Source organism: Ceratotherium simum, chromosome 4 (genome assembly GCF_057802395.1).
Source record: "Ceratotherium simum simum isolate JZ-2026a chromosome 4, ASM5780239v1, whole genome shotgun sequence".
Taxonomy (NCBI): Eukaryota; Metazoa; Chordata; class Mammalia; order Perissodactyla; family Rhinocerotidae; genus Ceratotherium; species Ceratotherium simum.
The window spans coordinates 23406087-23426621 of record NC_141903.1 but is presented as its reverse complement, the minus strand read 5'-3'; the positions used below and the strand labels follow the sequence as shown (position 1 = coordinate 23426621).

General features: G+C 46.1%; 1 protein-coding gene across 3 annotated transcripts in view; it reads left to right on the top strand.

Moving 5' to 3' along the window:
• GALNT10 (polypeptide N-acetylgalactosaminyltransferase 10) overlaps window positions 1-20535 on the top strand; it is a 218939-nt gene that overhangs the window by 168633 nt on the left and 29771 nt on the right. For all 3 annotated transcript variants that reach the window (XM_087429518.1, XM_004428615.2, XM_087429519.1), the window contains exons 5-7: window positions 8096-8281; window positions 12242-12425; window positions 18164-18281. In XM_087429518.1, the coding sequence (XP_087285644.1) occupies window positions 8096-8281; window positions 12242-12425; window positions 18164-18281 (488 nt within the window). The remainder of the gene's footprint in view (window positions 1-8095; window positions 8282-12241; window positions 12426-18163; window positions 18282-20535) is intronic.

Here is a 20535-nt window from a genome sequence, read left to right as displayed (position 1 = left end):
TGTGTTGTCCTTGTCTGGTTTTGGTATCAGGATAATGTTGGCCTCATAGAATGAGTTAGGAAGCGTTCCATCTTCTTCAATTTTGGGGAATAGTTTGAAAAGGATAGGTATTAAATCTTCTTTGAATGTGTGGTAGAATTCTCCAGAGAAGCCATCTGGTCCTGGACTTTTGTTTTTTGGGAGGTTTCAATCTCTTTACTTGTGATTGGTCTATTCACGTTCTCCATTTCTTCTTGATTCCATTTTAGGAGGTTGTATTTAGGAGTCTAAGAATTTATCCATTTCTTCTAGGTTACCCAGTTTGTTGGCATATAGGTTTTCATAGTCTTCTCTTAATCCTTTATATTTCTGAGATGTTTGTTGTAATTTCTCCTCTTTCATTTTTAATTTTATTTATTTGAGCCTCCTCTCTTTTTTTCTTTGTGAGTCTGGCTAAGGGTTTGTCAGTTTTGTTTGTCTTCTCAAAGAACCAGCTCTTAGTTTCATTGATCCTTTCTATTGTTTTTTTAGTCTCTATTTCATTTATTTCTGCACTAATTTTTATTTCCCTGCTTCTGCTGACTTTGGGTTTTGTTTGTTCTTGTTTTTCTAGTTCTGTTGGGTGTTGTTTAAGATAACTTATTTGGGATTTTTCTTCTTTGTTGAGGTAGGCCTGTATTGCTATAAATTTCTCTCTTAGCACCTCTTTTGCTGCATCCCATAAGAGTTGGTATGTTGTGCATTTGTCTCCAGGTATTTTTTGATTTCTCCTTTGATTTCTCCGTTGATCTAATGGTTGTTCAGTAGCATGTTGTTTAGTCTCCACATATTTGTGACTTTCCCAGCCTTTTTCTTGTAACTGATTTCTAGTTTCACAGCATTGTGGTTGGAAAAGATGCTTGATATGATTTCAATCTTCTTAAATTTATTGTGGCTTGCTTTGTTTCCCAACATATGGTCTATCTTTGAGAATGTTCCATGTGCACTTGAGAAGAATACATAGTCTGCTGTTTTGGGGTGGAATGTTATATATATATATTAAGTCCATCTGGTCTAGTATTTCATTTAAGGCTACTGTTTCCTTATTGACTTTCTGTCTGGATGATCTAGCCATTGATGTAAGTGGGGTGTTGTGGTCCCCTACTATTATCGTGTTGCTGTCAATTTCTCCCTTTAGGTGTGTTAATAGTTGCTTTATATACTTCGGTGTTCCTGTGTTAGGTGCATATATATTCATAAATGTTATGTCCTCTTGGTGAAATGTCCCTTTTATTATTATATACTGCTCCTCTTTGTCTCTCATTATCTTTTTTATCTTGAAGTCTGCTTTGTCTAATATAAGTATGGCAACATCTGCTTTCTTTTGTTTGCCATTTGCTTCGAGTATCATCTTCCATCCTTTCACTCTGAGCCTACGTTTGTCTTTAGAGCTAAGATGTATTTCCTGGAGGCAGCATATTGTTGGGTCTTGTTTTTTAATCCGTCCAGCCACTCTGTGTATTTGATTGAAGAATTCAATCCATTTACATTTAGAGTGATTATTGATATATAAGGGCTTAATAGTGCCATTTTATCTCTTGTTTTCCAGTTGTTTTATATTTCCATTGTTTCTTTTCCCTTGTATTTCTGACTGCCATTTCAGTTTGGTGGTTTTCTGTGATGATTTTCTCAGTTTTCTCTTTATTTATGATTTGTGGCTCTGCTCTGATTTTTCGTTTAGTGGTTACCATGGGGTTTGTATAAAAGATCTTGTAGATGAGATAGTCCATTTTCTGATAGCCTCTTATCTCCGTTAGCCTAAGCAGGTTCCATCCCTTTCCTCTTCCCCTTCTGAGTTTTTGTTGTCACAAATTGTTCTTTTCTGTGTTGTGAGTTTGTGACTAAATTGAAGTGTTTATATTTAATTTTGATGTTTTCCTTCCCTGTGTCTTTATGTTATAATTAAGTGTTTACTAACCTATTCTGATATAGACCTGCCATTTTCTGGTTCTATCTGTCTGTTTATCTCCTTGCTCAAGGTTTTGTAAACCTTTGCCTTTTTTGTTACAGGTAGGAGGGTTCCTTTCATCATTTCTTGAAAGGCAGGCCTAGTGGCAAGTAACTCCCTCAGTTTTTGGTTTTTTGTCTTTTTGTTTGTTTGTGTTTTTGTGAGGAAGATTGGCTCTGAGCTAATATCTGTTGCCAATCCTCCTCTTTTTGCTGAGGAAGATTGGCCCTGGGCTAACTTCCATGTCCATCTTCCTCTACTTTATATGGGATGCCGCCACAGCATGGCTTGACAAGCAGTGCACCAGTCCGCACCCGGGGTTCCAAAGCTGCGAACCCCAGGCTGCCGAAGCAGAATGTGCGAACTTAATCACCACACCACCAGGCCGGCCCCTCAGCTTTTGTTTATCTGGGAAAGCTTTTATTTCTCCATCGTATCTGAATGATAGTTTCACTGGATAGAGTATTCTTGGCTGAAAGTTTTGTCTTTCAGTATTTTGAATATATCATTCCAATTTCTCCTAGCCCATAAGGTTTCTGCTGAGAAATCCACTGAAAGCCTTTTAAGGGTTCCTTTAGGTTATTTTCTCCTGCCTTGCTGCCCTTAATATTTTTTTTTTGTCATTGACTTTTGCCAGTTTTAGTAGTGTATGTCTTGGAGAAGGTCTTTTTGCATTGATATAATTCGGAGTTCTATTGGCTTCATGTACTTGTAAGTCCAGTTCATTCTCCAGGTTTGGGAAGTTCCCAGCTATTATTTCTTTGAACAAGCTTTCTGCTCCTTTCTCCCTCTCCTCTGCCTCTGGAATACCTATAATCCTTTTGTTGCTTTTCCTAATTGAGTTGGATATTTCTCAAAGAATTTCTTCATTTTTTTAATTCTTAATTCTCTCTCCTCCTCCACCTGAAGCATTTCTATATTTCTATCCTCAAAATCAGTAATTCAGTCCTCCATAATGTCAGCTCTATTTTTTATGGATTCTAGATTATTTTTTATGTCATTCATTGTGTTCTTCTTATCCAGAATTTCTGGGTTTTTTTTAATAGTTTCAATCTCTCTGGTGAAGTCTTCCTTCTGCTCATTAATTTTATTCCTGAGCTCACTGAACTGTCTTTCTGAGTTTTCTTGTAACTTGTTGAGTTTCTTTATCATAACTACTTTGAATTCTCCATCATTTAGATTTTAAATTTCTGTGACTTCAGGATTGGTTTCTGGAGACTTGTCATTTTCCTTCTGCTCTGAAGTGTTACTGTAGTTCTTCATGGTGTTTGATGAAGTGATCCTTTGCCAGCACATTTGTGGTAGCATCAGGTCACAGATTCCACCTGCCACCACTGGCAGGAGCTGTGTTTTCTGATCATGCCCCATCAGCTGGAAGTTGTGCCAGTAGGACTTCTCTGCATTTGCACGACAGCTGCAGCTGCTTGGCAGGTCATTCACTCACATGCAGGCAGGCCCTCTGTGCTCTGCTGGCAGTTTGCTCTCATGTGGGGCCACTGTACTTGGCAGGTGGGAGGGGAAGGGCCCTTTCTTTCACGTGCAGGCCAGCTCTGCACTTGCAGGCAGTTTGGCTGAGCTGCTGCACTTGGTGGGGGTTCCTTCACAGGGGCTGAGCTGCACCACTCATTGGGGAGCATTCCCATGTGCAGGGCTGCTACAGCATGGTAGGCGGTCTCACAGGCCAGGGTACCACTCTGAAAGCCTTTGTGCACAGGCTGGGCTGCCCCCATCTCCTCTTACAGTCGCGCCAGCCGCTGTATAAGGACCTGCAACTAGATCGCTGCCACTGGAGCAGGGTGAGGGGTGGGCGCTGCTCATCTAGTTCCACTGCCTCCCAGGGATCCAGTCCACCCGCCTTCAGATGCATGGCTGCGTGAATCTCTCAGACATCATGTTGTGCTGTGCAAGGAATCCTCTGCTGGTTAATGAATGTCCATTTAGTTGTAACTTAGAGGAGAGAGACAAAGGGAACAACTCACTCCACCATGATGCTGACATCACTCTCCCTTTGTATTTATTCTGTGCCACTATTATTTTAGCTTAATAATAAGCTTTGAAATCAGTATGAGTCCTCCAACTTTGTTCTTTTTCAAGATTGTTTTGACTATTCTAGGTCCTTTGCATTCCTATGTAAATATTAGAACCAAATTGTCAATTTCAAAAGTCTGCCTTGATTTTATTGGGATTGCATTGACTCTGTAGATCAATTTGAGGAGAATTGACTCAACAATATAGAGTCTTCCAATCTATACATATGATTTATTTCTCCATTTATTTGGGTCTTTATCTATATGAGGCTATTATAAATGCTGTTTTTATTGTACTTTCCAATTGTTCTTTGCCAGTGTATAGAAATATGTACAATTGATTTTTTTTTTTAGAATTTAACAGCCTTATTGAGGTGTAATTTACATGCCATAAAAATCACTCATTGTAAGTCTGCAGTTCAATGTGTTTTTATGTAGATTTATATAGTTGTGAAACTATTACCAGAATCCAGTTTTAGAGTATTTCCAGCACTCCAAAAAGTTCCTTTTTGCCTGTTTGCAGTCTCTCCCCACTCCCAAGCCAGCTCCAGGCAACCGCTGATTTTCTTTCTGTCTCTGTAGTTTTACCTTTCTAGAAATTTCATATAAATAGAATCATATAATACCTTAGTCGTATATGTCTTACTTCTTTAACCAGCATACTATTTTTAAGGCTCATCATTGCAATAGCTCATTCCTTTTTTATTGCTGAATAGTATTCCATTGTATAGATATACTACATTTTGTTTATGCATTCATCAGTTGATGGACATTTGGATGGTTTTCAGTTTGGGGCTTTTATGAATATTGCTACTATGAACATTAGTGTGCAAATTTTTGCCTGAACATATATTTTCATTTCTCTTAGGTGTATACCTAGGAGTGGAATTGCTGGATTATATGGTTACCATGTTTAACTGTTTGAGGAACTGCAAGACTGTTTTCCAAAGTGGCTGCAACATTTTACATTTCCACCAATAATATATGAGGATTCTGGGGCCGGCCCGGTGGCTTAGCAGTTAAGTGCGCGCGCTCCGCTGCTGGCGGCCCGGGTTCGGATCCCGGGCGTGCACCGACTTCTCCGGCCATGCTGAGGCCGCGTCCCACATACAGCAACTAGAAGGATGTGCAGCTATGACATACAACTATCTGCTGGGGCTTTGGGGGAAAAAATAAATAAATAAAATCTTTAAAAATATATATATATATATATATTTGAGGATTCTTATTTCTTAATATCCTTGCCAACACTTGTTATTATCTGACTTTTTCATTATAGCCATCTTAGTGGATGTGAAGTAGTATCTCATTGTGGTTTTGATTTGCATTTCCCTGATGACTAATGATGTTAAGCATCTTTTCATGTGTTTATTGGCCATTTGTATATCTTCTTTGGAGAAGAGCCTATTCATATCCTTTACCCATTTTTTTATTGAGGTAAAATTCACATAACATAAAATTAACCGTGTTAAAGTGTACAATATCAGGGGCTGGCCCGGTGGCGTAAGCGGTTAAGTGCACGCGTTCCGCTGCGGTGGCCGGGATTCCCCGGTTCGGATCCCAGCACGCACCGATGCACCACTTGGCAGGCCATGCTGTGGCAGCGTCCCATATAAAGTGGAGGAAGATGGGCACGGATGTTAGCCCAGGGCCAGTCTTCCTCAGCCAGAAAAGAGGAGGATTGGCAGATGTTAGCACAGGGCTGATCTCCTCACAAAAAAAAAAAGTGTACAATATCATGTTAAAGTATATAATTCATTGGCATTTAGTACATTCATAATGTTGTGCAAACATCATCTCTATCTAGTTCCAAAATATTTTTATTACCCCAAAAGGACACTCCATACCCATTAAGTAGTCACTTCCCAGTCCCCTCCACCCCAGTCCCTGGTAATCACTAATCTGCTTTCTGTCTCTATGGATTTACCTATTCTGAAAATTCATATAAATGGAATGATATAATATGTGACCTTTTCTGTCTGGCTTCTTTTACTTAGTATAATGTTTTCAAGGTTCATTGTAGCATATATCAGTACGTCATTCTTTTTTATGCCTGAGTAATATTCTATTGTATGGATATATTCCATATTTGTTTATCCATTCATGAGATGATGGAAATTTGGGTGATTTCCACCATTTGGCTATTGTGAATAGTGTTGCCATGAACTTTCATGTATAAGTAATCAAAAGATTTTTTTAACTATTCTAGTTAATTAATTTAACTATTCTAAACTATTTTTGTAACTATTCTTGATCCCTTACATTTCCATAAATTTTAGGATCAGCTTATCAGTTGTCAATTTCTGCAAAAAAGTCTGCTGTGAGTTTGATCACGCTGAATCTGTAGATCAATATAGGAGGTATTGCCATCTTAATACTAAGTCATCTGATCCATGAACAATTTTTCCATGTTTTTTGGTCTTTAATATCTTTCTTTTCTTTTTTTTTTTTTTTTGTGAGGAAGATCAGCCCTGCTAACATCCATGCTAATCCTCCTCTTTTTGCTGAGGGAGACCGGCCCTGAGCTAACATCTATTGCCAATCCTCCTCCTTTTTTTCCCTTTTTCTCCCCAAAGCCCCAGTAGATAGTTGTATGTCATAGTTGCACATCCTTTTAGTTGCTGTATGTGTGACGCGGCCTCAGCATGGCTGGACAAGCGGTGCGTCGGTGCGTGCCTGGGATCTGAACCTGGGCTGCCAGTAGCGGAGCGCACGCACTTAACCGCTAAGCCACGGGGCCGGCCCTTTAATATCTTTCAACAGTGTTTGATAGTAGTTTTTAATGTATACATCTTCTTTTGTTAAACTGTAACGGGTATTTTTACCATTTTTAATTGCATTTTCCAAATGCTTTTTTATTTGCTGGTATACAGAAATATAGTTGATTTTTAAACGTTGACTTGTATCCTGAAATCATGCTAAGTTTACTTGTTAGTCTAGTTTCTTTGTAGCTTTCTTAGGATTTTCTCTGTAAACAATCATGTCATCTGCAATTAAAGACACTGTTACCTTTTTCTTTCCAATCTTTATACCTTTTATTTTTTTGTATTACCAATTGCACTGTCTAGGAATTCTAGTACTGTATTGAATGGAAGTGGTAAGAGAGCGTACAGCCTTTCTCCTGATTATAGGAGAAAAGCATTCAATATTTCATCATAGTTTTTTGTAGCCATACTAGAATTCTCATAGAGGGCCCTAATCCTGGTTAAAATCAAGAGACACCAGCATTAAGGCCACCATCGTTAGTAGAAAGAGGTTGCCTTTGAGATTTATTCAGAACAACCTTTCCAGGCATGGGGTGGGAACACAACCCACATTAGAATAAGCGAAAAGAGTAATTTGTTGTGATGTGTAATAAGAACATCTAGGAGTCTATCTGCTTCAGGCACAGGGGGATCTGGGGAAGCAAAATGTCATGAGGATAATAGCTCTCTCCATCTCTGGACTCTCTTTTTACACGTTGACTTCAGTCTCAGCAGATCCCCCCACCACCTCTCACCACCTCATTTTGCCAAAGATGTCACCAGCAACTTCAGACTTATTTATGGCCAACCATCTTAGAACTCTAGCAAAATAAACGGGCCTCATTTTTCAACAATTCTGAACAAAAGTATTTGAGGCAACTCAGGTCACATGACCATCCCTGAACCAGTCACTGTGGCCAAGGGAATGGAATGCCCTGATTGGTCAGCCCTCCCCATTGGAAGCAGGGGATGGGGCCAGCCCCACCCAAGTCTGATGGAGTGAGAAGGAGAAGGGCCATTTCCCAAATAAAAATCAGAGTATTGTTGCCAAAAAATGAGGGAATGAGTCCCAGCCAGGCATAAACCACAGCTGCCCGCAGCCTCGTACAGAAGATCTCTCTGTGTTCCAGGTCTGGCACTGTCACTGGACCTCTGTGAGCTTCAGTTTTTCCATTTGTAGCACACAGGTGGTGATCCCTGCCCCTCTTGGCCCTATCTGAAAGATCCAGTGAGGCGCTGTACTGGAAAGCTGTGTCTAAACTGTAAAGTGCAGTGAACATGTAAGGGGTCACAAGAATGATTACTAAGCAGCCGTGCTTACCCATCTGTCCATATGTCCTCTTCTGTCTCCCACACAGAACACCTAAAGAAGCCACTTGAAGACTACATGGCCCTTTTCCCCAGCGTGAGGATTCTCCGAACCAAGAAACGGGAAGGGCTGATAAGGACCCGGATGTTGGGGGCCTCAGCAGCAACTGGGGATGTCATCACATTCTTGGACTCACACTGTGAAGCCAATGTCAACTGGCTGCCCCCTTTGCTTGGTAAGAGAGCCTCCCAGAGCGAGGTGGGCAGCCTGGAATGAGCCAGCCGCCTGCAGGGAGTCATCTGCAAGGGTTCCCTTGTCTGCTTGAGGTGCACCCAGCACAATGCCAGGTGCCATTGAAGATCAGAAGTTCAGGAATGCTCAAAGAGACCTTAAAAATCCATTCAGTCTTACACCTTCATGTTACAGAGAAGGAAGCTGAGATTCAGAGAGGGGAAGTGACTTGCCCAAAGTCATATAGCACATTAGTGTCTAATGACATGATTGCTGCCCCCAGATTACTTCAAGTTTTTTTGGAAAGCAAGCCAGGCTGTCTACTGTTAAGAGCCAAATTGTGGGGGACCATCATCATATCAATGTAGAATAGTTACCATTCACTGCATTGCAGCTCTGAGCCAGGAAGGTTGTAAGCATTATCTCTAATCCTCACAAAACCACGCCAAATCGAAAGTATCCTCTTTTTATGATAGAAGAATCTGAGGTTCAGAGATACTGAGTGACTTACTTGTTCCCTTGGGCCATAAGTGTCAAAGTCACCATCTTTCTCGCTCCCAAGTTATCCTGTTTCAAGATTCCAGACTGCCTCCCTAAATGCATTCCCTCTTAGGAAAGAGTTTCTGGCAGCTCTCAGGGAAGGGCTTTAGACAGAGGGCAGCATGAAGCAGGAGTTGTCCACTCTAGCCTTGTGGACAGAAGGGAGGCATGAGGATTGGAGGCTGGGCAGTGAGGTGTCTCATAGCAGGCTGAAGAATCAGGCCTGAATCCTAAAGAGTTCAGCTTTGATGAAGGCAGTGAGCTGGTGGTGACAGGTGGACCCTGAAGGGGAAATGTCCTCTTGAGACTGGGAGTCAGATGATGGACAGGGGTGGAGGCAGACTGGGGAACAGTTATCAATCTAGAGAGAAAAGTGAACTCCTCAAAAATGGATAGGTACACTCTCCCTAACAGAAAACTTAGGAAGCAAAGAGGATTGAAGTTTAGGGCAAACTGGAGTGTGCATCAGAATCACCTGGAAGACTTGTTAAAACAGAGTGCTGGGCCCCACCCCAGAGTTTCTGATTCAGGAGGTCCGGGATGGGGCCTGAGAAGTTGCATTCCTAACCAACTCCCAGGTGATCCCAGTGCTGCTGGTCCAGGGACCACAGGAGCCCTGGGTAGGCCGCCATTCAGGGGTGAGGACAGAAAGCAAAACCCACACAGTTACATGGGATAATCCAGCAAATTGTTTTCTAACACAGATCAGCGTGGAACATTAGTATTAGATTATATATGCTTCTGACCCCAAGGGTCCAGGATTCCACTGAGTTAGGAAAAAGACATAACTCAGATTTCCTGGTAAACTGTTTATTTAATTAAACCAACAGATCTTCTGCATCTGCCTCTCTTTACTGAAAGAGAACAAAAAGAAAAAAGCCTCATCATAAATCATCTAATTTATAGTCCTGAAGGAACAGCCCATTTGTTGGGTCATTCAGTGACTTGTAAAGAGAATAAAGTGGTGGGGCGTGAAGCTCAGCTTGTAGTCTAAATAGCTCTTAACTCTGTTTCTATGGAAATATGTGAAAGTAATTTTCATAATCTGCAGACATACATGGAAGAAACATTCCCCCTCTTTTTCTTTTGTCTTCTTCCATTAGAAATGTGAACCAGTGGTGTAGATTTAAAAGTCTGTCTCTGCTAATATGAGCAGCTGACAGAGCGCCTCATGGCTGTTGTCTCTGCAGCCAGTAACACCTCTCTGCAGAGTTCACTCTGCCTTCTTTGGAGAGTAGGCATTTCTGAGCATGAGACGGATTCAGCCGCCCCAAAGGAAAGCCACTGGTGATCATCATTTTCTTCCTCCTCATCATCGTGGCTCTGCTAGTCCCTTAGCTTTTTAGGCCACATCCACATTTGAATTTGATGGTTGCATGGTAAAGCAGGCAGGCTAGGCATTATTATCCACATATTGCAGTGGGAAAACTGAGGGGCAAAGAGAATGAGGGAGATGCTCAGCCTTCCAGCTCCTGCTTCTGAGCTTTCTTCAGCAATTCTGGTTACAAAGAACGTTGATGGAGTGCTGATCACACGCTAAGCTTCTTGGCTCCATTGTCCCACTCGGTCTTCACAGAGACACCATGAGATAGGTGCTGTCTTCCTCTGTTTTGTCAGCAAGGAAGCCGAGACTCAGAGGTGTCAGATAACCTTTTCCAAAGTTATACTGCCAGTAGGTAACAAAATCAGGATTTGAACCTGGACCTTCTGTCCCCAAGTGAGCACAGCATGGTGGAATGCTGCCTCTCTGATGCTACCCTTGACCTCCTACCTCCCACAATCAGCCAGCAGCCAGCAGAGCACTGTGCCCTCAACCCAAACCCTCCCTGGAAGGGAAATCCCCCACAAAGCCATGAATAATTAGGAAGGGGGACCCTTCTCTAGATCTTTCCCTGAAGAAGATTCTGAAGCTTCATTAAGAATCCCCAGAGAGCCTGTCCACAAGGCAGATCCAAGCTCCACCCCCAGAGATTCTGATGCAGTGGGCCTTGGGGAGGGGGTGGCCCCAGTGAGGTGGGGGGAGGAGGGGGTTGTTAAACACACTCCAAGTGCATCTAGCACTGGTGGCCCCAGATCCACACTTGGGGACACACTGCCAAAAGCAGCAATTCTCAAACTTTTTGACCACATGCCAGAGTTAGAAATACATTGGACATCTCAATCCAGTACGCAAACGCACACCCATGCAGTATGACTGAAACACATTTCCTGAAACACTACCCTCCCTTATCACCTAGGATGCACCCTGATATTCAGTATTCTTTTGTGGTTCATTACAAACACACACGCACACACACACACACAATCGATTTCCTGACCCACCTATGGATCGTGTCTTACAGTTTAGAAAAAGGCAAAAATGCTGCTTTCTCTCCTGAAAGAAAAATGTGCTCTAACTTGATGAAGCTTGGGCCCTAAGCAACTGCCAGCCCACTCTGGCCCTACCAGGCTCCCCATTCCAAGCCTTAAACTTGACCCCTAGCGCAAGCAGCCAGGTTCCCCAGCACAGCACACTTGCCCCTCGTGGCAGATCACCTGCCCCGAACACTGGCACCCCCTGGCTGCAGTCAGGGCTTCTTGCAGGAGGAGCAGTGAAGGGCAGAGCAAACCAAAGGTTAAAATTCTGGTTGGTAGGTTGGGCAGAGAGTGAATTTTATAGAATCAGCTTCTCCCAGGCTTGATAGAGACTGTAAAGCCATATGGGTCAAGGCCTCCATTTGCCGTCCTGAATCACCTAGCCTATGGCATAGGGCCTCTGCCAGGCCCTGCTTGCATGCCTCCAGTCGTGAGGAACTCACAGCTTCCTGAGACAGTCCGTTCCCACTTCCGCAGTTCTGACTGTTGGAAAAAGTGAGCTGCTGCCTCTCACAAGGAGGGCCATCTGTTCACTGACTGCAGCCAGGAGGTGCCAAGGAACGGTCAGGGGCAGACAGTCTGCCGTGAGGGCAAGTGCTGGGGTACCTGGCTGCTTTGGGCCATGAGTCAAGTTCAGGACTTGGAATGGGGAGGCTGGCAGGGCCAGAACAGGGCCCTCCCAGAAGGAAATTAATCTCTCTTTCTGTAACGATGCTGATCGTTACAGGCACCTGGGCTGAGCACCTTCAAACATTATTGTACCCAGTCCTCATAACAACTTGTGAGGCAGAGTCTGTTCTTCTCCTCATTTCATAGAGGATAACGCTGGGGCTTGGAGATGTTATTTACGGAGCTGACCCAGGGCCCTGTTGTGGGTGGCAGGACTGAGATGGGAGCCCTGGTCCATCTTAAAGCCTGTGCCCTTCCTTCCTCTCTGTGATTTTCACTCCAGTGTTCAGAGAAATCACCCAGGGAATGCATTTAAAATGCGAGTAAGCTGCAGAACAGGGTCCGGCACCTAGCTGCTCCCCATCCTGCCTCCCTGATGGGCATCTCTTGGCTTCTTCAGACCGCATCGCTCGGAACCGCAAGACCATTGTGTGCCCGATGATTGATGTGATTGACCACGACGACTTTCGGTACGAGACACAGGCAGGGGATGCCATGCGGGGTGCCTTTGACTGGGAGATGTACTATAAGCGGATCCCGATCCCTCCTGAACTGCAGAAAGCTGACCCCAGCGACCCATTTGAGTAAGTATGAGCGACACAAGCTGGTCCCAGTGGCTGACGCAGTGACCCCTCGCCAACACACACACAACTTGGGATCGCCACCTGCTTCAAATGTGCAGTGCAGAGGGTCCAGGGCAGATGTCCCCAACCAGAGGCACAGCCCCTCCCAGCTTGTCACAGACCCTGGGCTCACGGACCACCAAGCTGGTCACCTCTTCCTTGCCCCCCTCTGCACAGTTTGCCAGGATTGCCAGCGGGGGTTAATGGAGTCATTCACACTCTCTCCCTCAAGCCTGGCACCCAGTTGTCATCACCACCACCACTTATTGAACACTTGCTAAGTGCCAGGCACAGTGCTGAGCACATTGCACCCTGATCCTCTTTAACCCCCAACAACCATATATAGTAAAAATTATTGTCCATGTTTTCCAAATGGGGACCCCAAGGCTCCAAGAGGTTGAGCAACTTGCGCAGGTCACACAGCTGTGAAGTGGCAAAGGCTGGGTGCACGTGCAGGTCTGTCTGCCTCTGGAGCCAATTTTCCCGTCATTCTGTTACACCCATTGGAAGTATTAGGAAAATAACAGCTTGTCCCACAGTGGGAGTTTGGGGGGTGTGGATGGACTCATAGCACCTAGAATGTGAAAGCTGGAGGGAGCCTTCAGGTAGTGGACTCCAACCCCTTGCAGATGAGGAGACTGAGGCCCTAGGACAGGGCGGGCCTCCTGGGGTACACAGTGAGTTAGCAGGTAAGCCAGAGAGAGAGCTAGGCCCTCTCTGGTGCCTCAGACTCTGGAAAGGGTCTGTTCTTCCACAGTGGGCTCACCATCCCCGCAGCTGTCGCGTGAGCCACTCTAGCTCTCCTGCCAGCGGGGTGGAAAAGATCTTTAGATACAAGGCCGAAGGCTGGGCTCTCCTGCTGGATTAGTTTCCTAATTATTACTGTGGTAATAAATTACCATAAACTTACTGGCTTATTAAACCAAGACACATTTATTCTCTTAAAGTTCTGGAGGTCAGAAGTCTGAAAGGAGTCTTACTGGGCTAAAATCACAGTGTCAGCAGGGCTGCATGCCTTCTGGATGCTCCAAGGGAGAATCCATTTTCTTGCCTTTTCCAGCTTCTAGAGGCTGCTCACATTCTTTGGCTCACGGCCCCTTCCCCTGTCTTCAACGCCAGCAACATAGCATCTTCAAGTCTCCCTCCCCTCCCCTCCCCATCCTCCTTCTTCCTTTCTTCCTCCCTATCACTCTCTCCCCCATCTCACTCTCTCTCCCTCCCTACGCCTCTCCCCCTCCCTCCCCCATCTCTCTCTCTCCCTGTCTCCTGCTTCCATCATCACATCTCCTCTGATTCTGACCCTCCTGCCTCCTCCTTTCACTTATAAGGACCCTTGTGATTACATTGGGCACCAGGATAATCTCCCATCTCAAGATCCTTAACTTGAATCACACCTGCAAAGTTCCTGTTGCTGTGTAAGGTAACATATTCACAGGTGTCCGGAATTAGGACATTGATTTTTTGGGAGAGGGGGGCATTATTCTGTCTGCCACACCTGCCTGACCACAGTTTAACCCAGTGAACCACAGTTCCTCTGTGCCTCACCCTCCACATCTGAGAAAGGGGGCTGTGTTGGCGGCTCAGCCATCTTCATGGACACAGTGCATACCCAGGGTTCCCAAAGGGAGCCCCTAATGCTGTGGGCCCCAGGGAAGGCTCAGAGGCAGGAAGCGGTGGGCTTCTCTGAGGAAATGGACGGTGGCCGTGGCCGAGCATGAGCCGAGAGTGGAGGGCATGAGCAGAGCCCCTGTGCTCCTTCAGCAGGTCAGACATTTGTGTGCCTCTCCTCACCTCCTGTATCCTCAACAGGGTCAAACACTACTATTAGAGCCCCTGCTAGTCCACAGATGTGGTTTAGCCAAGACCACATCATGCAGTCAGCCCCCCCATATGCCTCAGAGTCAATCCCCAGTCGCCCTGAATTCTTGGAGAATACTGCTAACAACAGGAGTAACTAACATCTAGCCTCAGTTGGCAAAGGAATTCCATTTGACGTTACCATGCCCGATCCTCACGATAGTGCCCTCGGGTGAAAGTGGAATTCTCCCCATTTGACCAACGTGGACCCTATAGTTCAGAGAGGAAACGAGACTTGCCCAGGATGACACGTAGCAGAGACTGAGGTCGGAATGGACTGCTCCAGAAAATGGAATTTTCAGGGTAACCAGAACCCCCTTTATAGCTTTAACCTTTGCCATAAGCTGACTCGTAGGCCCTCGATTTGAAAGGTACATAAGGATGGGTCTTGGCCCCTCCATCCCCCTCACTGCACGACGAGGAAGGGGGAAGTTCAGCCCATGCAGTTAGTTAGTAGCAGAGGCCCAGCTAGTTTCCTCTGGGCCTCAGTCTCCTCATGTAGATATTGAAGGGATTGGCCCCACCCTAGAGCAGTGGCTTTCAACCCTGGTTGCACGTTGGGGGTGTGTTAAAAAACAAAAACAAACGCCCAGGCCATCACCCCCCAACAGAGGTGGGGTCCAGGCATCGATGTTTTTCAAAGCTCTCAGATGATGGTGATGTGTGCCCAAGGTTGAGAGTCACTGGCCTAGATGCTTCCTGAGGGACTCTCCATCCTTTGTACCCTCTGATTCCTTCCAGAAGTCTCTCTTCTGTATTGTACTTGGACAAAACCCACGGGGAGAGGCCACCAGAGAAATCCTGGTCATTTTCTGCCACTTCCCCACCGTCCCAGCAGGCGGGCAATCTGCAGGCACAGCATGGTCTAAAGATGCTTGAAAGACTCGGGCTTTGGTGGCAGGCACCGGTTTGAATCGCAGCTCATCCACTTACTAACTGCATGCCCTTGAGCGGAGTATGTAGCATTTTTTGAATTTCACATTCCTCCATCTGAATAGGGGGCTAGTAATGGAGCTTTCTGAGAGCTGGAAATAATGTCGGTAAAGTGAGTGGCACACACTTTAGACACTCAGAATTCTTATTATTGTTATTGCTGAACACAGCAGAAAATAGACCTGGCTGGAGGAGAGGCCTCCCTCCGGAGGCAAGCCTCGAGCATCCAAAATGCCTTCAGGCTAATATCCTGCGTCTTCCGGGGCATCTCCTCCTTGGCCCCTGCCACAGCCTCCACCCAGGCTGGTTTCGTGTGTGGAGTCTTGGGTTTAATTTCCCAGAAAGCACTGAGTCCCAAACCCTCTCTGCCCCTCCAAGCAGTGTATTTATGGTTCCAGCCAAAAAACCCCAAACCCCACAACCTTCAGAAAACAAAGGAAAGTTGATACTAACGACACTTTATTTTCTTGTAGTACTCAATACTTGTAGAAATATACTAGCAACGTGAGCTATGTCTCCATTGTGTAGACAGGGAAACAGGCTCAAAGAGGTTAAATCAGAGCCGTCTAGTAGAAATATAATGCCAGCCACATATGTACTTTTAAATTTCCTAGTAGGCACATAAAAAAAGGTAAAGAGAAGCAGGTAAAATTCATTTAAGTAATATATCTTATTTAACCCAATATATCTAAAATATTCACATTTTAACATGTAACCTACACTTTGAAATTATTGAGATCTTTTCTGTTCTTTTCTTCATACTAAGTCTTGGAAATCCGGTGTGTATCTTACACTTCCAGCACATCTCAGTTCAGACAAGCCACATTTCCAGTGTTCAGTAGCCACATGTGTCCAGTGGCTCCCATACCGGGGCAGCACTGGGTCCAGTGGTTAAACACGTCATCTCAGATCACACCGCAGGTTAAGGAGAGCTCAGGTTGGAGTGAGCGTTTCCCATTTCTGATCCCCTGTCCTTTTCACTCATCGCCTGCTTCCCGATTGTTCCTTCCTGACAGGAGGCAATATATTGTGGCCGTGAGGGGTGTGGGCTATGGCATAGATTAGAGATTCACATCCCGGCAGTGCTGCTTAGGAACTGTGAAGGCTGGAGTACCTGTCTGTACCCCTGTTGCTACCTGCATAAATGGGGAAATAATAATGAGGTTCACCTCATGAGGTCAGTGTGAGGAGTGAAGTCATTTTGTTAATAAGTTACAGGCACACCTTGTTTTATTGTGCTTCACTTTATTACGCTTTGCAGATTTTGCACTTTTTACAAGACCCTCCACCAACAAAATGATTACAACTTGCTGAAGGCTCAGATGATGGTTAGCCTTTTTTAGCAATAAAGTACTTTTTAATTAAGGTATGTGCATTGTTTTTTTTGACATAATGCTATTGCACACTTATTAGACTACAGTGTAGTATAAACATTACTTTTATGTGCACTGGGAAACCAAAAAATTTGTGTGCCTTGCTTTATTGTGATACTCGCTTTATTGTGGTGATCTGGAACTGAACCCACACTCTCTCTGAGGTGTGCCTGTAGTTCAGCACCTGGCATATTCCAGCCCTCAGTCAGGATTCAAGGGGATCCCCTCTTAAAGGACTCCCCTCCTGTGCTGTCAAGGTTCATCTGCTAAGGAAGCTTGGGAGGCGTGTGGGTTAACTAAGCTCTTTTTACGTCAGTCTGCTTCCCGTGAGCTTGCAGTTCCCGAGGGCAGGAGGGGTGTGGAGGTTGCTGCTGGAATGTGTTTTGGTTTGGGGGTTTGGAGTTTTCCAGTGGAGCTGGACAAGGACATGGCCACTCTGAGAGATTTTCACACAGCAAACACTGGTGGCGCCCCTCAGGTCCCCTACCCCATGGGGGACTCAGGCAGGCTTGGCATAATCCCGCGCTGACTGCCTGTTCCCCGTGGCACCCCATGATTTATCATCTCTGTGCCCCTGCTCCTGTTGTTTTCTCCTCCCGGGTGCCTTCCCTCCCCCCAGTTCCCCCCTGTCCAAACCCACCTGCAGTGCCACCCCCTCTGAGCACCCTTCCTTGACTCTTGCCCCCAGCCAGGCTCCTCGCCCCCAAAACCTGGAGGCAGACACTCCCTCCTTTCACACTCCTGTAGTGCTGTCTGCACCTCCCGTAGGCCCTTGTCACACCCGCCTGTCTTCTGGATCCTTCCATCCTGAGGTGGCTGCCCCACCCCACTGGCATCCCCTGAAGTTCGACCCTGATTTACCTCCATATTTTTCCAGTGTCTCCTTCTCAGCTGGCACTCAATCAATGAACTAAGGAGAGAGTGAATGAGTGGAGATAATCTCATCCCAGTTTAACTGAAAGAACATAGACTGTGGCTTCTTCTGTAAACTCTCAGCAGAACAAATGTCCGTGCTGGGCTGACTGAGCACGAATCATCAGAGGCGCCTGCTGGAAAACACAGCGTCCTGGGCTCCATCCCAGAGACTGTGTCGTCAGTCCGGGGTAGGGCCCAGCCGGCTGTATGGTTTTTCATCTCTCTAAGACATTCTGCAGCCGAGACAGGCTTGGAAAGACCTGATTCGGACCATTTAACTAGTGGGAGGACTATAGAGATATATATGATGCAGCTACAAAGCCCACGGAAAAAAAGTGCTGTGATTTCATTTCACAAGTGTTCTTAGGTATTAACCATGTAAAGGAGCTTTGGGTCCGTTTGGTTAAAATGTAACATTTATCAAGGGAAGTGTAGGGGAGAAAGAAGAAAGCCTGGGCCCTCACTTCACAAAGGAAGGGCCTTGGATTCCCTGCTGGACACGTGGGCTGTGTTCACAGAGCAGCCTGGAACAGCATCCCTGGGGAACAGCAGGATGAGAGTGCCTGAGGAGCACGTGGCCGGACATCCCCGTCTTCACACCACGCTCTTCTTCCCTGACAGGTCTCCCGTGATGGCCGGTGGACTGTTCGCCGTGGATCGGAAATGGTTCTGGGAGCTGGGCGGGTACGACCCGGGCCTGGAGATCTGGGGAGGGGAGCAGTACGAAATCTCGTTCAAGGTGAGCCAGCCCTCGGGAAGCCCCCTTCTCGGCACAGCCCCCCTGGCACCTGTCCTGGCAGGCTGTCTGCCTGGTGTCTGTCTGCGCCTGGACAGACTGGAGGCCTCAGGGCTCCGCAGCCCTCTGCTCCCCAGGTGAATAAGTCAGAAGCCGCCGGCCGCTGCTTACTGTGTGTGTGTTGGGGGTTGGGGGGGTAGGTATGCCCAGGCTGCCAAAGGCTGGCCTCAGCGGAGGCTCCGACTGCCGTTTGCCTTACATTGTCCCTTCTTAAGATCGCAGTGTTGAAATAAGACAAGTCTCACTTCCAGTAAAGGTGGCGTGTCTCCCATTGAGATGTCCAGCAAACCAGCAGTGGGGGCAGAAACCAAGAAGGCCAAACAAGACACACAGGCCAGGAGGGATGCTCTGCTCTGGGAATGGCTCCCTGGCCTCACAGATGCCAAGTTGGCCTCAGTGGCCACCCCTCTCAAGTTTTCCCTTTTGTGTCTGTCACTGCCAGGGTTTCACGTAGAGACCAGAGGTTAAGAGCTCCACTTGTGGAGTCAGAAAGGCCTGGGTTCAAATCCCAACTCCACCACTCGGTGCACTGTGACTTTGGGCAAATTAGATGACCTCTCTGAGCTTTCTTTCCTCATCTGAAATAGGAGAATAATAATACTACCTACCCTACAAAGCTATTGTGAAGATTAAATGAAAAATATCTAGAAAGTGCTTAGCATACAACCAGCAATTAATAATTGATAGAAATTATTAAAGATTCAGTGAATAAATATTTACTGTAACCTATTAGACCAGCATATGTGCTGTAGAAGCCTTCTGACAATGGTGGGAAAGGAGATGATGGTTACTAGTTAACCACCCAAATTTCTGAGGCCACCTTCTCCCCTTTGTTTGTGGAATTCTGTGAAGAACAGAGGCTTGGTCCCTCTAAGGGGAAGGTTAGCTTGTCCTGTGCCCTTGTTCAGCCAGCACCTGCTTCTGACATCCCCAGAAGCCCTGCTTAGGCACATCCCCAGCTCATGAGGCATGGCAAGTACCGTTACTAGGCCAACCCCTGTGAATACACGACCCTGATGTCCCCCCCGAGTCAGGCATCAACGTTTTCTGCAAAGGACTGTTGTCACACACAGCGAGTAAGATTTCAGTGCTGGGGTCAGATTGCCTCGGTTAGATCTAGCTCTGCCACTGCCTACCAGCTGTGTGACCTTGGACAAGGAATCCTCACCTCACTGAGCCTCAGTTTCTGCTTCCATGAAATGGGTTTAATGATACTTGCAACTCACAGGGTTGTTGAGAGGATTAAATGAGACCATGCTTGTTAGATGCTTCCTAGTAAATACCCTAAAGATTATTTTCATTATCGACGTCGTTATTGTCATTATGTATGCCACTGGTTGAGCAGTTCAGAACTGGGGAACATGCATTCCTGATTAGCAAGAAAACAACCACTTGAGGGGCTGGCCCGGTGGCACAAGTGGTTGGGTGCGCGTGCTCCACTGCGGCGGCCCGGGGTTCGCCGGTTCAGATCCCGGGCGCGCACCAACGCCCTGCTTGGCGGGCCATGCTGTGGCGGCGTCCCATGTAGAGTGGAGGAAGATGGGCGCGGATGTTGGCCCAGGGCCAGTCTTCCTTGGCAAAAGAAGAAGAGGATTGACAGATGTTAGCACAGAGCTGATCTCTTCATGAAAAAAAAAGAAAAGAAAACAACCACTTGGAATTCTACTGAAACATTACTTTGGTTTGAAAAGCAGTCTGTGTGTGTTTTACCTCCAGAGCTCTGAAGGTATCTCCCATAAGGGGACCAGCCCCCTAAATAACACTAATATTAATATCCAGGGGTGAGATTCAAAGTATTTAACAACAATGATGGCACATGCACCAACCAGTCAGAGCGATGCCTGCCGTAAAAACTGTGTATCCACCCTGGTGTGCAGCAGCTGAAGTCCAGCCCTGCGCCAAGCCCATCACACGTGCTGGCTGATTTAATCCTCACAACCCGAGGAGGGGGGGGGTATCATTATTGTACCCATTTCACAGCGAGGCAAGTGGGGCTCAGACTGAGGCCCCACACAACTGGAAGTAACAGAACGAGGACCTGAACCCAGGTCTGCCTGACTGCAGAGCCCGTGCTCTGACCTGCCCTGTTTCGTAGGCCTCTGTAGGGACATGAGAGAAAAGCACTTGAGAGGAAAACTAGCCTGAGAAGTTGGCGGCAGTCTCTCACCATTTCTTCTCAGTTTTTGTCTCCTCCTGG